Source organism: Emydura macquarii, unplaced genomic scaffold, assembly GCF_026122565.2.
Source record: "Emydura macquarii macquarii isolate MOO-44397 ecotype Brisbane River unplaced genomic scaffold, CSIRO-AGI_Emac_v2 contig_3108, whole genome shotgun sequence".
NCBI lineage: Eukaryota > Metazoa > Chordata > Testudines > Chelidae > Emydura > Emydura macquarii.
Window position 1 is genome coordinate 6,619,759 of NW_027133245.1, and position 18,098 is coordinate 6,637,856.

Consider the following 18,098-nt stretch of genomic DNA (forward strand, 5'->3'; position numbering starts at 1 on the left):
AAAGGTGACTTACACCAGTATAGTTATACCCCTTCACATATGGAAATAGTTATATCAGTATAAAACACATTTATACTAATATATAACTGCATCCACAGTGTGGGGAGGGACAACAGAGGTGTCCTGCTTTAACTGTACTGATGATTTGCTTAAGGTGGTACTAGTTTCTAGTGAAGACAGGGCCTCAGTTGTGACTTGTAACAATAGTCGGTTAAGTACAGAGGGAAGTATGATTTTTAAGTTGATGATATAGAATCATGGAAATGTAGGACTGGAAGGGCTTGAAGACATCTGATCCAAGGGTTCTCACACTACCTTTTTTGGTGGCCTCAGAGTGCGGCCACCAACTGTTGCTGGTAGCTGCTTTGACAATTTTTCCTAAAATACTTAATTAGGAAAAACAAATAAATATGCACATTTACATGTCCAAATCATTGTAATTTATTTATGTAGGGTTTTTTTCAGACTCAAAAATAATGTACAGTTATCTCTGTTGTTTACTGGAGCTAAACAGAATAGAAATGCAAATAAAGTGCTTTGCATGATGTCTTTCTGTTGTTGTTTCTTTTCCTTTTTTGGTTGCTTTTTTTTTTTTTAAGACATTAGTAAGTCTGCTTCTATGAAAAGTGATATTTGTATGTTTGTTAATATCATTTTTTACAGAAGACTTACTCAGCCCTGGCAAGCTGGGGGACAGATTAACCCCACTCAGACCAGCTGTCTTGTCCTCTGGTGTTTATGGCTCCAGAGTGGACAGGGCCCAACCCCTGCTGGTGGGCCCAGGAGCGGAGCCATTGCTTTGCATGTTCCCCCACCCCGATCACCACCCAGGAGTCTGTGACTGCAAGAAAAGCAGCCACATGTGGTTAAACAAACTGAGCATTTTGTCTATTACTGATTCTAAAATTAATTTTTGTAAGAAAAGTTTGATTTCTCTAGTTTAAAATTTCTACAGTTCATGCTATGGGCTAGATCCACGAAAAGGACTTAGTGCCCCCTCACCGCTTGGGATTCACAGCCATGAACCCTCTCCTAGAGGGTAAACCATTTCATTGTGGGGGTGGGGAGACCAAGTCTCTTCTCCCCATCAGGCAGAGGAGAGAACTGAATCTGTCTCTCCCACATCATGGATGAGTGCATTAACCACTAAACTAAAGATTATGAGGGACAACTCCTCTTCCAGCATTGTGTTTTGTGGGGCCTGATCCAGTAGATGGCTTCTGAGCATGCCTACTTGGCTTGGGCCCTACAGGCAAGATAGGTTGGAGAACACATAGTTTGAGGATCCTATTGGGGCTTAGGCATGAGCTAGGTATTCAGGTGTAGATAGAGGTATGTGCGAATGTTCACTCGCAGACTTGTAGGTGCCTAGGGAAATTTACTAGTGGAAATTTAGGGCCCTATGGACTTCAGGTGCCTAGAGAATTAGACAACAGCTGAGCAAGGGTTTTGAGGACCTGAATTTTGGATTTAGGCACCTAAAATAGTGTCCCTAAAATAATCCAGTCTGAAAACAGATTTTTGGAGTCTAGATATTACTTTCTCTGAGGAGTTGTGCTTTCATAAAAGGAGTCTATACAGCCTGAAAATAGCTGTGCTCAAATCTATACAGTTACCATTTGAAGATGCATATGAGCAATTACCCATAATATAGTCACTAAAGTTTTCAGACTTCTAATACAAAAAGTTAAAGATTCAAAATGTTTATTCGCTTGACTGACTTTCAGTTGTTTGTGTAATGCTTTTTTCCCCTCTCCAGTCCATACATTATTTATTTCTGGGAGGCTGCAGGTCTTGTCTGTACTCCCTGTGTGAAATCACTAAAATGATTAATGGCTTCAATGATCAGCAAATTCCAGATCTTTGTAGCTGATGACTGTTGAAATAGTGTGGGGAGGTAGGTCTTACTGAGAGAGACTTGGAATTATGTACTAGATTGAGTAAATTCTTTGGCTACTGATAACGTGAGTGGCTCGGTGAAATATCAGATATGGATAAAATAATGATCTTTGTGCCAAGTATAAAGTCCTGCAATGTGTCATGGCAACACACATAATACTCATAAACATTGACGTCATTGTACTTTATTGAATTTCTAATTTTATGACATGAGCTGGTCAATAAGGGATGGGCTGCCACCTTTTTACTCTCATTAGTGAAATCCTGTTCTTAATGAAGTCAATGACAAACTCCCATTGACTTCAATAGGACCAGAATTTCACTTGTTATTTTTACCTTACTTGTTGCATAGTTCCATGAGACTGTTCAGAGTAAGGCACTACTAGAGTGAGAATAGCAGAATCTGGTCCTTAGTGTTGGAGCCATGTATATACAAAATGAGAGCACATAAGTACAGAAGTCCCATATGAACGGAACTACTCATACACTCACCTCTCAGGAGCGCCCCTTATGGTCGGGTGTGTCTGCAATCTGTTTGTGCTGACCTCTGTTGGTGGCTTCTCAGGCAGATTTTCAGTGAGGAGGTTTTTTTACCTGTAAACTGAGCATGTTTGATACATAAAATTCAACGAAACAGGAAATCATGAACAGCCTTTTTATGCCATTATTGTCATCCCTGACTTCAGCCATACTGTCTAAATGAATGGGCCATCTTTTTATGATAGAATAAATCACAAAAAAGATATGTGTTATCTTAAATTAAGTAGATCTTCCAAACCTTTGAGTAAATCTTAAAACAGCATATTTGAAATTTAATTTCACCTTAGCTTACCTGGCAAGCTTCAGGAGTTCCCAGTTCCTTTGCAGAAACTGAGATGACATTATAAAATGAAAAGGAAGTGTTTTTTTTTTTTTTTTTTTTTTTTTAAATTAAAGCTTTTGCTGTTGAGTGTTAAATGAAATCATACTTGGGGTTCAACAACTTGAATATCTCTTTATTGTAGTCTTAGTTTTCATATAATAATAAATTAAGAATTCCATAGCACTTTACAGGATTTAACTAATTGTCACTTAACGGCCAATGGAAGGATGGTGTGCACTGTTATGCTGTTTTACAGATGGAGAAACTGAGATAGGCAGGTTAACATATGACTTGCTCACACAGTGAGCTGGTAGCTGAGATTTGCACAAAGGTCTGCCAATGATGATTTAACCAGTGGGTAATGCTGTTTGCATAAGGAACAGTCTCCTTTATATTACTTTTATAAAGTTCTAAATTATTACATTTTGGTCTTTTACATTTTTTCCCAAATATTTCGATGGTACTTAAAATAGGCCAGATGAAACGGAAGTGATTTTAATCTGGGGATTAGAAACTAGAATAGAGCTGTTTAGAAATGCAAACAAATAGTATCGTAAGCGTGTGAACTCAAAAGAGGAAGGAAGGAGAGCAATGGAAAGTGTTCATTATCTTTCGTTCTGTGATTCATAGAATGACTGGGTCTTTTAAATTTCGCCTCACCTAGGCATAGCATTTTTTGTTTACTGTGGCACGGTAGCTGTGATCTGTTCAAAGGCTCTCTAAGTAATTAAGTGGTTCTTATGAAAATGCATTACTGATGTAGCAAGTTTTGAAACATTACTGACTAGAAAGATCACACCAATTTTCTAGAAATATCACTTGTTTCATCATTTGCCCAATAATGTTTCATGTAGGTTGTTTTGCCAAGGATGACCGATCTGTCTCGCCCACTCTACAGAGTGTGTGTATTGATTCACATGCAGAATCACAGTTAATATTTTTAATTATAGAACTTATTTCTGTGTGTCTTTACTCAGCAAGAGCAGAAAGAATTAAAAATAGGAAAATCTGATTGTAAAATGACACTGTCCTTTTCTGAACAAAAATTGACAGTTTTGTCACAGCTCAATACCCATTTTCCTTATTTAGAAGATATTCCCCACCAGATTTCGGAACAGACCTAATTACAGGCCTAAACTACTTCAGTGCGAAATTAAACTTCATCCTTGCCTTTCTACCATTGTGTTCAGCAATTACAACACATGGTCAGGTCACCGAATGTTCTAAGAAATCTGACAGAAGAGTAAATCATCTGCAATCTGTCAACATGATGTAGTGACTTAAAGCTAAACACTTCAGCATTAATTCTGTATTTCCTTTCTTTCTGACTTTAAGATAAGTATGTAAAAATATTTAATTAGAATTTTTGAATTCACTTCCCCTCCTTTCAGTCTAAATTGTTTCCTGCTATCAACATCCATAAAAAATAAATATGGACAGGGGTTTGAGGAGTGGCAAGAGAGAAACAAAGTAAACCTTTTAAAGTGTACTAGATTCCAGACAATATTGAAAATGTATTCCAGTTACCAATGTATTTTGGTAGACCATTGAGCACACTTATCCTTATCTAAGAACAGAAAAGTAACTTTATTTAAAAATACCACACAAAACCCATGATAAGCAAAAGTCATGTTGTCCCAACATGTTTGGCCCTTCATCTGTAGACACTGAAAAGTTACTGAGTATTTTGTCATTGACTTCAGTGGAGCCAGGATTTCACCCATAATCTCTATTAACATTAACGGGTGTTTACTGCCTGCATATCCATGGCAGCATTGGGCCTTATTACTATGCCCCCCCCAACCCAGTAAAGCTCTTAGACACATCCTTAAGTCAGTACTAGAGCTGAGTAAAAAAAAGAGATGGAGAAAGAGGAAGGCTCCCTCCCTTTTAAAACATTTAGCCAGTGGTTAGGGCGTTCACCTGGGGTGTGGGAGACCTGTGTTCAGTTTCCCCCTCTCTCTGATGTGGAAAAGGGATTTGAACTTGGATCTCCCCCATTTGAGTAGAGCCCTCTATCTACCAAGCTATGGAATATTGTAGTGTGGGTCCCTGTCTGTCCTGTTGAAGCTGTTTCACTTTGTACAAATAATTATTGAAGCAGGAGTTTGTACTTGACTCTCCCACAGTGTAGGTGAGTGCCTTAATTACCAGGCCATTCTTACTCTAATTCCCAGGCGCAATGGCTATTATTTCTGATTCAAAGAAGCAATACATTGTCATTCATAGTTCAAATCTGTGTTGCAGTGACTTTACATATTTATACACAGTGGAATAGCATCAACAGGACAGATAGAGATGGACCTACAGCAGTATACCCTGTAGCACAATGGCCAGGGTACTATTCTGTGATGTGGGAGACCCAAGGTCAAATTCCTCCTCCACATCAGGTAGAGTGGAGAGTTGAGCCAGGTCTTCCACATCCCAGATATGTCCCCTAATCACAATGCTCACAGTTGTAAGTGAGATGCTGCCTCTTCTTTCTCCTCCACCTGGAAAAAAAATTTTTTCAGTTGATTTGTTTGTCCCAAAATAGATTTTTTTCAATTTGCCTTTTTTTGTTATTTTTATATTCAGCTTGACCTGAACTGATTCTCCCCCTCCTCCTCCCCGCCCCCCCCCCCCCTTTTTTTTTTTTTTTTGGAATTGCCAGTGAACTAAAACATCAATTATTCACCCATATCTGTTCTGGACACCTCTTAACATTCAAAATATTCAGAATCTTTTAGTGTTTGTAATAGTCTATGAAAGGTTTGATTTAAATTACAGCACAGTAACTATCACAGTCAGAGAAATATTTAAATGCAGCTTTTTTTTCTTTTTCTTTTTTAGGAAAATGGATACAGTAAAGAGTTAAATGCAAAGAATGCAGTGTGTGTGAGATTCTAAATCCAGAGGTGTTATATTTCCTTTGTTGGCACTAGTTTCTGCTGAATTTACGAGATATATATGGTGAAGGCTAAACCCTTCTATTAACAGTCTGAAGTGTTTTAACAGAACTATGTGGCATCATAAAACTTAACCAAAAGATTGTTAGAAAATGGTTGTTAATACATCAATGTATATTAATTTTAAGTATATTGATTACTTATCTGTTTCCAAAATGTGTCAATCAGCTTCAGTTACAGAAAAGTTTAACCTGTTAAATGTCTTTAACAAATAGTAATCTGCAGAGCTAGGTGATACTTTGGACTCCTAGTTCGGGGCATTTATTTGCAGTAAGGATGATATGTTAATATATATTTACATTATGATGTAAGCTTTTCCAGGCAGTATTTGGCATTCACTAGTGTCACTCCCAGGCATCTACACGCCCTTTCCATAAGAAGAAAACATTTAAGAATGTGAAACCTACAGAAGAAACTCAGAGGTTCACTTTATGTAGGAAGGACTTTAGGAAGCAGCAGCTCTGCTGTTATATCCTGTTCTGGGGAGTCCAGGAAGTGCTTCTGAGGAAACTCTACTTACATAGGGAGAAGCAACCACTCTATGAAGCATGGGCGCCTTGAGACCCAGCAGATTTCTGACCGAAAATCTGAGATGGGATTAAAGTTCCAAATTCCTTTCTCAATTATCACCACCCTTACAAAAAAAGGCAGGGGAGAACAGAATAGAGAAAGCCAGCTCAGCTGCTGAAGTGTCTTGCTATTGAGGGATTGGGGATGGAGCAGAGAGGAGCTTACCAGAGAGCACTTCTATAGTGCTAAATGGAGGATTTTTTTTCTTTGTTTTCATTCATTCATTCATTTAGTTAATTCCCATTCTCTTTGGACTGTATGGCAGCCCTTGCATAATATTTAACTATAAGTAGCCATAGTGTATATATTAAAAATTATTATAATTATTATGGGAGGGAAGCATACAACAAAATGGGAGTAGTGGTTAGAAAATGTTAGATAGAAAGGCTTACATTACAAAAATTTACTCAGTACAATGGAAAACCAAATTGCTGAAAAACTGAGGACAGTTTTGACCATAATTCAGAGGATTGTGATTTATGCTACCCATTTCTTGAAGAACAGTTGTCTGAACAGTTGACGGCTGTTATATTGTCACATATAGGAGTTATTCATATTATTTAGAAGTGACTGTTCATTTTGTTAGGGTAGGTAGGCTAGAACGCTTTTGTGGCAGAAGCATTTGCTAGCTATACGCCAAAGATATAGAGTTCTACTTCTATTGGCATTTCTTTGTAAGTAAAACTGGAATCTTATTGATGTTGCTTTCTTAATTCAAGCTCTACTTTTATCGGGGCTGTAATACAGAATTGATTTTTTTTTTCAGTGTAGCAATTCAGTTTTCATTAGCTGATAGATAAGTATGTGATGGGTTTGATATGAAAGGTGTTTATAATAAAAAAGGGATAGCATGGTCTACTGCACTGCGGTTGCTTCACCCCCTGAACTGGTAGGTAGGAGATATGAGTTCTGTTCTTGAGTCTGTCAAGGATTTACTGCAAGACCTTGGGCAAATCACTAATTTCTCCATACTTCAATTTTAACATTATTGCAAAGTGCTTAAAGATCCTCAGATAAGGGGTGCTGTGGAAGTGCAGTGTGGTGGGGGTGGTGGTATTTTATTTCATTTTCAGGAGCATGTGTCTCAATGACTAATGTGATTAATCTGAAGATAGGAAGGATTAATATGGGTAGGACCTCTTCCTAATCAGATATTGGTATCTCTCTTCCATCCTCCTCCTCCTTGACCTTTCCACTGCTTTGGATACTATTGGTCAAACCATTCTTCTCATCATCGTAACTGGAAACGCTCCCCATTCTCACCATCGCTCACTCCCATAACCTGGTGTGTGTGTCTTTGGCGCCTCTCTCCCTATTGCAATACCAAGTCATGTGCAATTCCCATTACATCTTCCCCCATAACATCTCTGATATCCACCCTTTTCTTTTTATGTCTACAGCTAAAAATATTCAGCCCCATGTCATTTCCTTTCTTGATTAGTGTATCCTCCTTCTTGTTTGCTCTGCACCAAACAAAGATTTCCCTAGGGTGGTCAACTAAAGATGTTTTGCACTGGTGGAGTATCTTTAATTTAACGCAGGAGAGGATCAGTGCCTAGCCTGCAGTCCCAGGGTAGCTGTATGCTTCTGCTAAAATGATTGGCAGACATTAAAATGGATTTTTATGAGTGAATACCCCCTGAAATGAGTTGGGTCAGCTCACATATCACTTAGTGTGTGAGACATAGACACGCAATTCGCATTGGATAATAGCAGCTTTACAGATGTATCTGAGAGCAAAGCTGAATCTGCTGTCTATAGACTCTAAAACAGCTCGCCTTTGGTTCACATTCCAAATGGTATCTTCACAATTATAAACACTAGAAACTCTTTCTAATGAAAGCTTAAATTCGGCAGAAATGCATGAGACCACCAAAGAAGAAGTCCAGGTTGGGCATATCACTGATTACTGGCTCAGTCTCCATCACAATTACTTTTCTGCACGGACTGATGAATTACTCTTTTATGTTTACAGGGCTAATTACAACCACATCAAGAAAGCTAGACCGAGAACAGCAAAGTGAACACATACTAGAGGTAAATGATTCCTTTTGATCTCTGAAATTTAACAATTGCATAGAACATTGAATTCATTAAGTTACAAGAAATAATATTTACCATACATGCTACTCTACATAATCAATTCAGGAAACAGAATTAGAGAGAGAAATTAATCCTTGTTTTTAATAGATAACAATTCCCGGAACTAACCACATAATAGTAACATAGTGTGTCAATATTAGTAGTATTATTTATTTTTTAGAACAGATGTAAGACAGAACTAACATGCATGCTAATTTTTTTAACCCTAAACTGATGTGTTGATCAGTGAGAATAGTTGTTTCATAGCTGCCTTTTGCTGAATGTGTAGACTGTATATCTCGAAAAGACAGATGCAGACTTTTTAATGTTAGAGTATATGGATGACATGTTTAGAAGGAGCCTTAATTTTTCCACCTATTGTAACACAATTATATGTCACATTCAAAACTTAAGGATAATTCTGCTTGGGAACCTGCATTTTGACTTGTATATATGTCTGGTAAGTTAATAGCTAAAATATTAAACATGTGTCTTGATGATTCAGAGTCCAATAAGCTAGGTATGAAACCCTTGGCAGTTTCCTTTTATTTACTTATATATTTGTTTTTAATGGATGAGCTGGAGTTAGTGTTCAGCTAATGGCACCTATTCATCCTGGAAAACATTATTTAAAAAAGAAACTCGAAGGACAGTACTATATATGTACAAAAACCTGAATATACAGCCAGATCAATATTTTGTGATGTGTTGAAGTTTCTCTGACATCAGACTAGCAAGTTTCCATTAGTACAGAAACCTGTAAAACTCCCTGCAGACCCTGTCCTTTATTCAACTTTATTTAATATGATTTGCCAAGTAATGGATCTGTTCCCTCTTTGAATGGATCTACAGTTTCTGGGCAGATGTAATACTTTTGATCAAGAAATACAGTGAAAGCATGCTTGTTTTTTATTTTTTATAGTGTAATCCTTTGTTAACAATCAATAATTGTGCTGGGCATTTACACAGCTGCTGTTACTTGAACTTCTCAACACAGTTTATAAACATTAATTAAACCTCATGCAACCCCCTTGAGAGCTAGGTAAGAATTACTTTGCAGCTCTGTTGTGGGGATTTTATACCCCGTCACCCTTTTAGGATGGGGGAAGGAGTGTTATGGCACCATGGTTGGGTCTAATTCTCCATCCTGTGCTTCAAAGCAGCATGGCCTAATGGCTCTAGTCAACATGGTTGCCCCTCTCGTCTGGGCTGTATGGCCTAATGGCCAGGGTCAATAAGGCAGCCCTTTCAGTCAGGGCAGCGTAGCCTAGTGGCCGGACCCAATAAGGCAGCCCTTGCCTTCAGGGCTGTGTGGCCTAATGGCCAGAGTCAATAGAGCGGCCCTTTCAGTCAGGGCAGCAGGGCCTAATGGCCACAGTCAATAAAGTCACCTACCTCTGTGGGATAATGTGGCCTCTTGCATGTTGGGGAAGTGATGCCACCTAGGGCTGTGTGGCTAAGGCCTTCCCTGCTCCTCCAAGCCCCAGCCCAAGACCCTGTCAGTGGCAGGGATACTCACCACTGAGTCAGCAGGGATCCACCCGAAACACGCTGACCAATTCCCTGATTCTCCTACTGTAGCAATGTTAAAGTCCCCATGGTAATTTCCTACCCCGTTCTCCGGTGTCAAGGTCCATAGCTCTCCCGGGTCTCGGGGGGTCATCAGCTGGTGCAGCTCCCAGCAACTCCGTTTCCTCTGGGGCTCCTTCGGACAGTGGGGTGCCTGCTTGGGTTGCAGTGTCCTTGGCCTCTGCAGTCTTGGGCTCTGGCTGCTCCTGGGCAGGAGCCTGCAAGGTGCATCCTCTCTCCTCCGTAGTCCACCCCACTTGAGCTGGGCTGCTCTCTTTCATACTGAGGCTACAGGTGAAGCATGCCCAGTAGAGCTGAGGGGGTGTGGCCACCTCAACCCACAGAGTGGGATTAACTGCTGCTAGTCCAGTGCGGCCTGTGTACACCCCATCACACACTCACCCAGGAGATGGCTTTTTGTTTTAAATACCGGGACGGGGTAATTGGCATCAGGTAGAAGTACAGAGCTGATTGACCCTTTGTTGAAAAATAATTAAAAAAAAGAAAATCTTGCTGTGATGACCAGTGAGTTTGCAGGTAGAGTGACTGAGTCAAGCTCCACCTACCTGCTCAGGAAGGGGAGTCTGCTCCCTCCTCCCCCTGCAGTGAATCCCCCAATATAGGTAACCTGTGCAGGGGAGTGAGAAGACACATTCCACCCCTAAAACCTCTGCATCAGCACATGTGTTGAACCACAATCTTGTCTCAACTAGGGTTGAGACTCATTCACGTGTAACATCATAATATCTGTTCCATTGGCCTTCATGTTATAGATCACTTTTTTTTCCATTTGCCCTTTAAGATCCTTGGTTCTATTCGATAGACATCCTTGTGGTACAGTCCTGTGTGCTAATTTGTTAATCTTGCAGAATAGTTTATATTAGATGAGGTCTTCTTCTGACTATCTTATCTCATCACCTTTATTGATATCTTAGAATTTCATCAGCCTGGAAAGTATGTTGCCTAGTTGTCCCTGAATTTATGTCTGGGTTAGGTCTTGACCCATTTTTGTTGTTACTATCCCATCCAGTATATTTCCATTTCTCTAGTTCTCTTGTACTTATAAAAATGTTTGAAATGTTATCTTATTGTTTAAATTCTTGGATTTTCTAGTGTTCCCATACCAGTCTTAATTTCTCAGTTCTCTGGTGACACAGTGCTGGCTCCAAGATCCACAGTGAAGACTTTGATATTCACAGTGATATTTACAGCATATCTAATACTTCCCTGAACATTTACTGAGCTTTAAGGAGACAAAAAGAGGCTTCAGTGTCAGCTAGGAAAACTAACAATAGGTCTGCATCAGCAATCTTGGGTTTAATCAAAACTTACAAAGACGTTGAGCCTCTACAAGGATTCTGTGAAATAAATGCAAGAAATAAACTAAACTATATACACTGGTGAACTTATTCCCTGATATCATGTGTGATCCCCAATATACTACCTACTGCACAAGAGACCTCACTGAACCAGACTTCACAATGTGCTCATTATGCACACCACCTTCTTGCCCCGTCTCCATCTGTGAAGCTGGGGGTTGAATTTAGCCATTCTATTCCAATTGCAGGGCCAATTTTTGCCATCAACTTGGTTTCCTCATCACCTTTGGAGACAATGGAATTGCACAGCTCTAACAATAGGGCAAAATTTGGGCTGCAGAATGTTTTACTAGTAACAATAAACAGGATGTTACACAGCTTGACTTAGAGCTCAGAGTGAATTTGCAAGCCTGATGTATTAGTTAGAAAAGTCATCTTTGTGCATGTAAATCTGCAAAGCCATTGCATTATCCTCTTTTAAATCACTTCCTAGAACGCACATATGCTATGATCCCTACAAAACAGTTGGAATTGATTAGGAAGCTGCTGTTTGTGCCTACTTTTTATTACACTGGTTATAATCATTTCATGTTTCCTACTTCTCATCATTTGTTGTATCCACCTGTTATCTCTTGACTTATACTTTCATAGATTTCAAGGCCAGAATGGACCACTGTGGTAATCTAGTCTGACCTCCTGTATAACACAGTCCATATAACTTCCCCTTTCTTCCAATTGTTATATATTATAACTTTTTAAATTTTTCATAGCTGCCTTCACTTCCTCTCGAAACCAGGTAGCATTTTAACCAGTACGGCCTTCTTCCTCAATTGTGAGATTATGGCTTGTTGAGCATCTGGTAAAGTTTCTTTAGCAATTCCCAGTTATCAGTCACACTTTTCTGATTAAACTCTTCCTCCCAGCTGATTTGGTTTCATAATTGTTTTCAGCTTTGTGAAATTGGACCTTATAAAGCACCAAGTACTATTGTACCAAGTATTACTGGTTTGGATTGTGTTAGGATTACATATTATAAATGTGTTCAAGTCATGATCACTTCTACCTAAAATACAGTTAATTTTTAATTCTCTGATCAAGACAGGTCTAACATAGAAATCCCCATGTTGATGCAACAATTTTTAAGTTAGGAAATTGTCATCTATAATAGGAAATTCAAGATGATTTTAGTACTGGCAGCATGAGATCTCCAACATATGTCACACAAACTGAATCTGCCTGTGATCATGCAGCTTTTTCCCCCTACACGTTATAGGTAGATGTCTGAGGAGGTCATCCTGTTCCCTAGTGTGAAATGATGTCCTGTAGCAGATGCCAACTTATACTCCATCTTGTGCTTCATCTGTGAGGACATTGATCCATGAGTTTTCAGAATCATTTTCTTCTGAGTTAACAGTGACTAGGAAACATGTAATACCATTTTTGACATAGAGTACCACCTACCCTCCCCTTTTGCCTATTCAGTCCTTTCTAAGTAGGTTATAGCCATTGATTTTAACATTCCATTCATGCAAATCATCCCACCAGATTTCATTAATACCCACTAGATCAAAATGTATGTTCATAAATGAGCAATTCTAATATTTTGTGTTTATTACCTGGGTTCCTAGCATTGGGCTAAGGGAAGCTAAAGAATTTCTTCTCATCATGTCCTTTGATTCTTTGATTAGTTTTGTTCTCAACATCTCAATTTTGCCCTAACTGACTCCTTATATCCTCTATCTTTTGACTCACCCCTTTTGTTTTTAATGTTTAACACCCTCCTGATTACTTTAGCCGGTCTGTCCCCAAGGATATTTTGTCACTTCTAATGAGGTGGAGGCCATTGAAACTATGTAGCTGCCTCTCCCATAGAAGGTGGACCAGTCTTTCACAAAATCAAAAGCCTCCATCCTATGTCACTTACCATGCCAGTAGCTCACTTCTGCATTCTGTCTTCCTTTGCTCGTGAGTGAGGAAGGGTCTCAGAAAATTGCTTGTACACTCTTCTTCTTTGCATGCTTCTGAGTTCCCTGAAGTTATCTATGATGGCGATACATTCCGCAACACAGATTGTAAGCTCTTTGGAACAGAGATCATCTTTCCTTTATATGCGTAAACAGTGTCTAGTATAATGGGGCCCTGTTGCTTGACTGGTCTCTAATCGCTATCACCATACAAATAAAAGATAATAACAAACAACTTGTAAACTGAGCAAATTTGATCTGAAGTAATTTCAAGGCAACAGGGCACTATTTTTAGATTAGGACTTCACATAGCATTGCATAAATATTTCTTATTGTAATGTGCTCTATGCAAAGAATAGCAATAAAAGTACCAATTCCTCTTTGATTTTGGTTATTGGTTATCCCTTAATATTGGTATATATTCTCCTTTAGTTCTCCTTTTTCCTTTCTAGACCATTGTGACCTAATCAATAAAGATTTAAATTAGAATCTGCAAAGTATCAAAGGAAAAAATATTAACCATTACACTATAATGAAAGCAAAATGGTCTGAAATAGACATTTTCCCATTTGTTAATTTTATGCTGATAGCTTTGAAAATAGGTTGGGAAGAAACCCAGAAATTCACAGAGTGGTGGCAATATTATAGCTTGAGCCAAGTGCTGTGCATCTGGCTAATTAATTGAGCGTTGAAAAGTTGAACAGATGGGTTAGTGGGTTTATTCCTTTTGTGCTATTAAAATTGATCCTTGATTGCACTCTTGTTTGCATAGTAATAAATAATATGCTCCATTCTGTTTGTTTCTAACATTTCCCTATTTTTATAGGTGTGCATTAAATGGTGCTTTTCTTTTTTAAATATAGCTAAATTTAATAATAGTCTTCATGTTGTCTTTTAGTATTTGATTTTTGTTTTACTTTTCTTATCACTAAACGTGATACAGTCATATCAAAATTCACATTTAAAAAAATTATTTTACTTAGGTACTAGTAACACTTAAGAAACCTACAACTGACATAGTTTTCAAATCATATTTGACTTTCTTCAGTTTTTAAACTTATTTTGTTGGGCAAAGGTAATGTTAATTATTTTGCAAACAGATCAGTTATTCTGTACAACCTGGCATTTTCTATTCTCTAGTTTCCAGCATGATTTCATCATGCTTTTAACTTTGCTCTAGAAGCCTCTGTGCAGTTTTCTCCATTCACCTTCTAAAGGAGAATAATATTTGATAGTGCAGGAAAGATGAGGATGAGTAAATTTAATTTATATTGTTTAATATATTTGTCACTGATAAAATGAAGAATCATAAATACTTAATTTATTATTTATGTTTACAAATATACTGCATTTCCAATCCCATTCTTACCCCATAAGTCAAACAACCCCTTTCCTCTTCATGTGTAGGCAATAAGGGTGAAATTTCTCCAATGACGTCAATGGCCCAGCTCTCATTTCATATTGAGATTCCAGTTTGATAGTCCCCTCTCCCACAATCCTATTATATATTCATGATATCCTTGTCCTGTATATCACGTTCATATTCAGACTTCCCAGGTCATTCAACTATTCTGTGAAAGAATAAGAAGAAACCCTTTGTTCTCCCCATTACTGAACCCCACACCAGTATCCTCCATAACCTTACAGCAAGCAGCTCAGCAGCAATCTTCCCTAGAGCAACTCCTCAACAGTACTGCAGCAACTCTCTACCAGAAAAACTTTCTCTCAGAGAAAGACGACTTCTCCCCCATAAAATCTCATATAGAATTAAACTGATGTAGGAAAAAAATTTCCCTCAAAACTTATTGACAGAGACCTTTGGTTTATTGACTTTGCATCAAGCAAGTATCCATTAGGATAAGGTGAGCATATCCCCCCCATCAGTTTCCTGGGATTACACACTGATGACCCTCAGGCATTCCTGTGTGTCTCTGTGTTATAACAAAGAGAAAGTAAAGCAAAGATATAGAACACAAAGGCAAGGAAAGAGAATCAAGAAGGGAAAAAGGAGAGGCAAAGGAAAGAAAATTAGCAGAGGAAACAATAGATAACATGGAGGAAGAAACTGCTTCTCTGGGTCAAAAAACACTCTATATTATTGTATGTGTTTTATAAGAGAAATACAAGGCTAAAAACCAAAAAAGGAAAACTGAGAAACTGAAAACAGAAACTAAGGGAAGAAAAGAGAATGAGAGGAGAATGAACAAATGAATGGAGCAAGAATTAGACCTGTTTTAATTAACATTGTTCTGTACATCTTCATTCTATTTGTCTGGAAAACATCCAAAATGTCAACTGGAAGGCATGGGGCAGATGGGCAATCAAAGAATACTTATGAGACTTAAATCGTTGCTGTTGATTTTGTACCAGTGTTTTTTTAAAGAATGTTTATCATGTCAACAGCTAAATTCTCCCCCATACCACCCAATTTCTAAATGTATTTGTTGTGCAGAAAGCTGTAGGTACAACATGCAAACATTGAGCCTTACTCTGCAGCTGTTACATTAATGGAACTGTTCACATGAGAGCTGCAGTGTCAGTAGCATTAAACTCAAGTCTTTTACCTCTTTACAACAGATACAAAAGTAATTTGTTTAACACCTTATTGTTTGTAATGCTCCCATGTATGTGTTAAGTTCATCTATCAATTTGGTCCTTTTCCACTTTGTAGCTATTGATTTCCTCTTTGCTTTCTAAATAAATTCAAATTAACATGGCATTTTTATTATTTATTTGTGCATCACTATAATCAAAAATGTCAGGTCAGCCCTGAAATTAATGTTGAGAGGATCACTTATTTTTTGTGACTGTTGTTGGAGAGTAGGGTAGTTTCATTTCCCATTTCCTTTAAGTTCGGAAAATGAATTTTTTGCTTAGTATTTTTTTTAAAATGTTATCTTTTTAACCTTGATTTAAACAGGATAGTGCTTTTATGTCTTAAAGTGTATTGCTACCTCTTAATGCATAATCCTGTCAAAATTTTAAAGTTATGCACTTGCTTGTTCCTTCTAAATTGCATCTTTTGAACACAGAGATCAAACCATTAATCCTAAAGTAAAACCTTTAAGAAAATGCTATGCTAAAATATGTATATATATAAAGATGTTACAAGAATAAAGCCATTTCATTATTTGAAAAAGCGTGTTAAACTTGCTCACTGTTGCTGACATTCATGAAGTTAATATTTCAACTAGAATGCTGGAAAATAATGCAGTTGCTTTAATGTGTACCTATTAACTCCGACATGACACAATTCAAGAGTCAAAATGTTAAGACAAAAGCTGAATAAATCTCTTTAGTACTTTTTAAAATATTCATTGAATATCATTAGCCAGCATTCTTTGAGTAAATATAGTTAAGGAATTATTCTATGGTTAAAATAGAAATCTATGTGTTTGAAGAGTATTGGATAAAAATAAATGCATTAGCATAATCCTGAAAAGACCATGCTTGAGTTGAAGACTAACCTTATTATCTTTTCTTATAAAAATAGGTAACCATTACGGACAATGGTATTCCTGCAAAATCAACTATTGCCCGAGTGGTTGTGAAAGTCTTAGATGAGAATGACAATAAGCCTCAGTTCTTGCAAAAGTTCTACAAAATCAGGATTCCAGAGCGTGAGAAACCAGAACGTGAGAGAACTGCCAAGAGAGAACCTATTTATCGGGTTATAGCTGCAGATAAAGATGAAGGCCCCAATGCAGAGATCTCTTACAGCATTGAAGATGGTGATGAACATGGCAAATTTTTTATCGAACCTAAAACTGGAGTGGTTTCATCAAAGAAGTTTTCTGGAGCAGGAGAATATGATATTCTTTCAGTGAGTCAAAATCTCATATGACATGAATCTGTTAAAGTGCTTTTTTATCTGTGCTTTCATCACTTGTTATTCAGTAGCTGGTGCAAGAACGGCTCCAATGTTTGCAATTTAACAAGCATCAGACAATGCTTGATACGGGACCAGAAGTATTTTTTTAAACTGTGAATTCATCTGTGTCCCTTACACTGAGATCGTGAATCCAAGAAGCTTTGTTCTTTTCAAGAGCTAGGTTGATGGCAGACATACTGCAGAAATGAAAACAATAACAACTGAGCTTTAACTTTCTACAAGGAAGCTAGTGAAATAAGTGTGAAATTTATGATAACCAAGGGTACAATGCTATGAGGCGCTGAGTGCCCTTAACTCCTACTGGCTTCACAGGTGTTTGACGGCACATAGCACCTTTCAAGAGGCACTTGGACCTTTTCAGATCTGTTCCCTAGTGATGAGCATGTTTGGGCTTTTTGTCATATTTTCATTTATGTGATATAAAGATTACATGATTGCTTTAGCATAAAAGTTGTATTTTTTTTTTATATTTCATAGATTAAGGCTGTGGATAATGGTCGCCCGCAAAGGTCATCAACTACTCGGCTTCATATAGAATGGATTTTAAAGCCCACCCCACCCACAGACCCCATTTCTTTTGAGGAAACATTTTTTTCCTTTACAGTCATGGAAAGTGATCCAGTAGCTCACATGATTGGTGTAATAGCTGTTGAACCTCTTGGCACACCACTCTGGTTTGACATTACTGGTAAGGAGGCCTTAAGGGTATTCACTGTCTGCGCGCGGGTGTGTGTGTGCTAGCTGAGATTTTGGCGTATTCCTTGCAGTCCTTTTGTCTTAACCTTTAATGGGGTTGAAATTCTCTACCTGTAAACATATTGGCCTTAAAATCTTTATTTCATTATTATGTTAAAATCATTTCAAAACTGAAGACATGATTACATTAAAAAATAATCACTTTTAAAAATATAATACTGCAAAAATGTTATGTTACTACAGCTTTGAAAATGCCTTGCAAATATTTTGTATATAAATTAAGTGGGATTTAGTTAC

General features: G+C 37.8%; 1 protein-coding gene across 7 annotated transcripts in view; it reads left to right on the top strand.

The window, feature by feature from the left end:
* FAT1 (FAT atypical cadherin 1) overlaps positions 1–18,098 on the top strand; it is a 138,869-nt gene that overhangs the window by 68,174 nt on the left and 52,597 nt on the right. For all 7 annotated transcript variants that reach the window (XM_067530618.1, XM_067530619.1, XM_067530613.1 and 4 more), the window contains exons 4-6: positions 8,255–8,316; positions 16,707–17,036; positions 17,583–17,793. In XM_067530618.1, the coding sequence (XP_067386719.1) occupies positions 8,255–8,316; positions 16,707–17,036; positions 17,583–17,793 (603 nt within the window). The remainder of the gene's footprint in view (positions 1–8,254; positions 8,317–16,706; positions 17,037–17,582; positions 17,794–18,098) is intronic.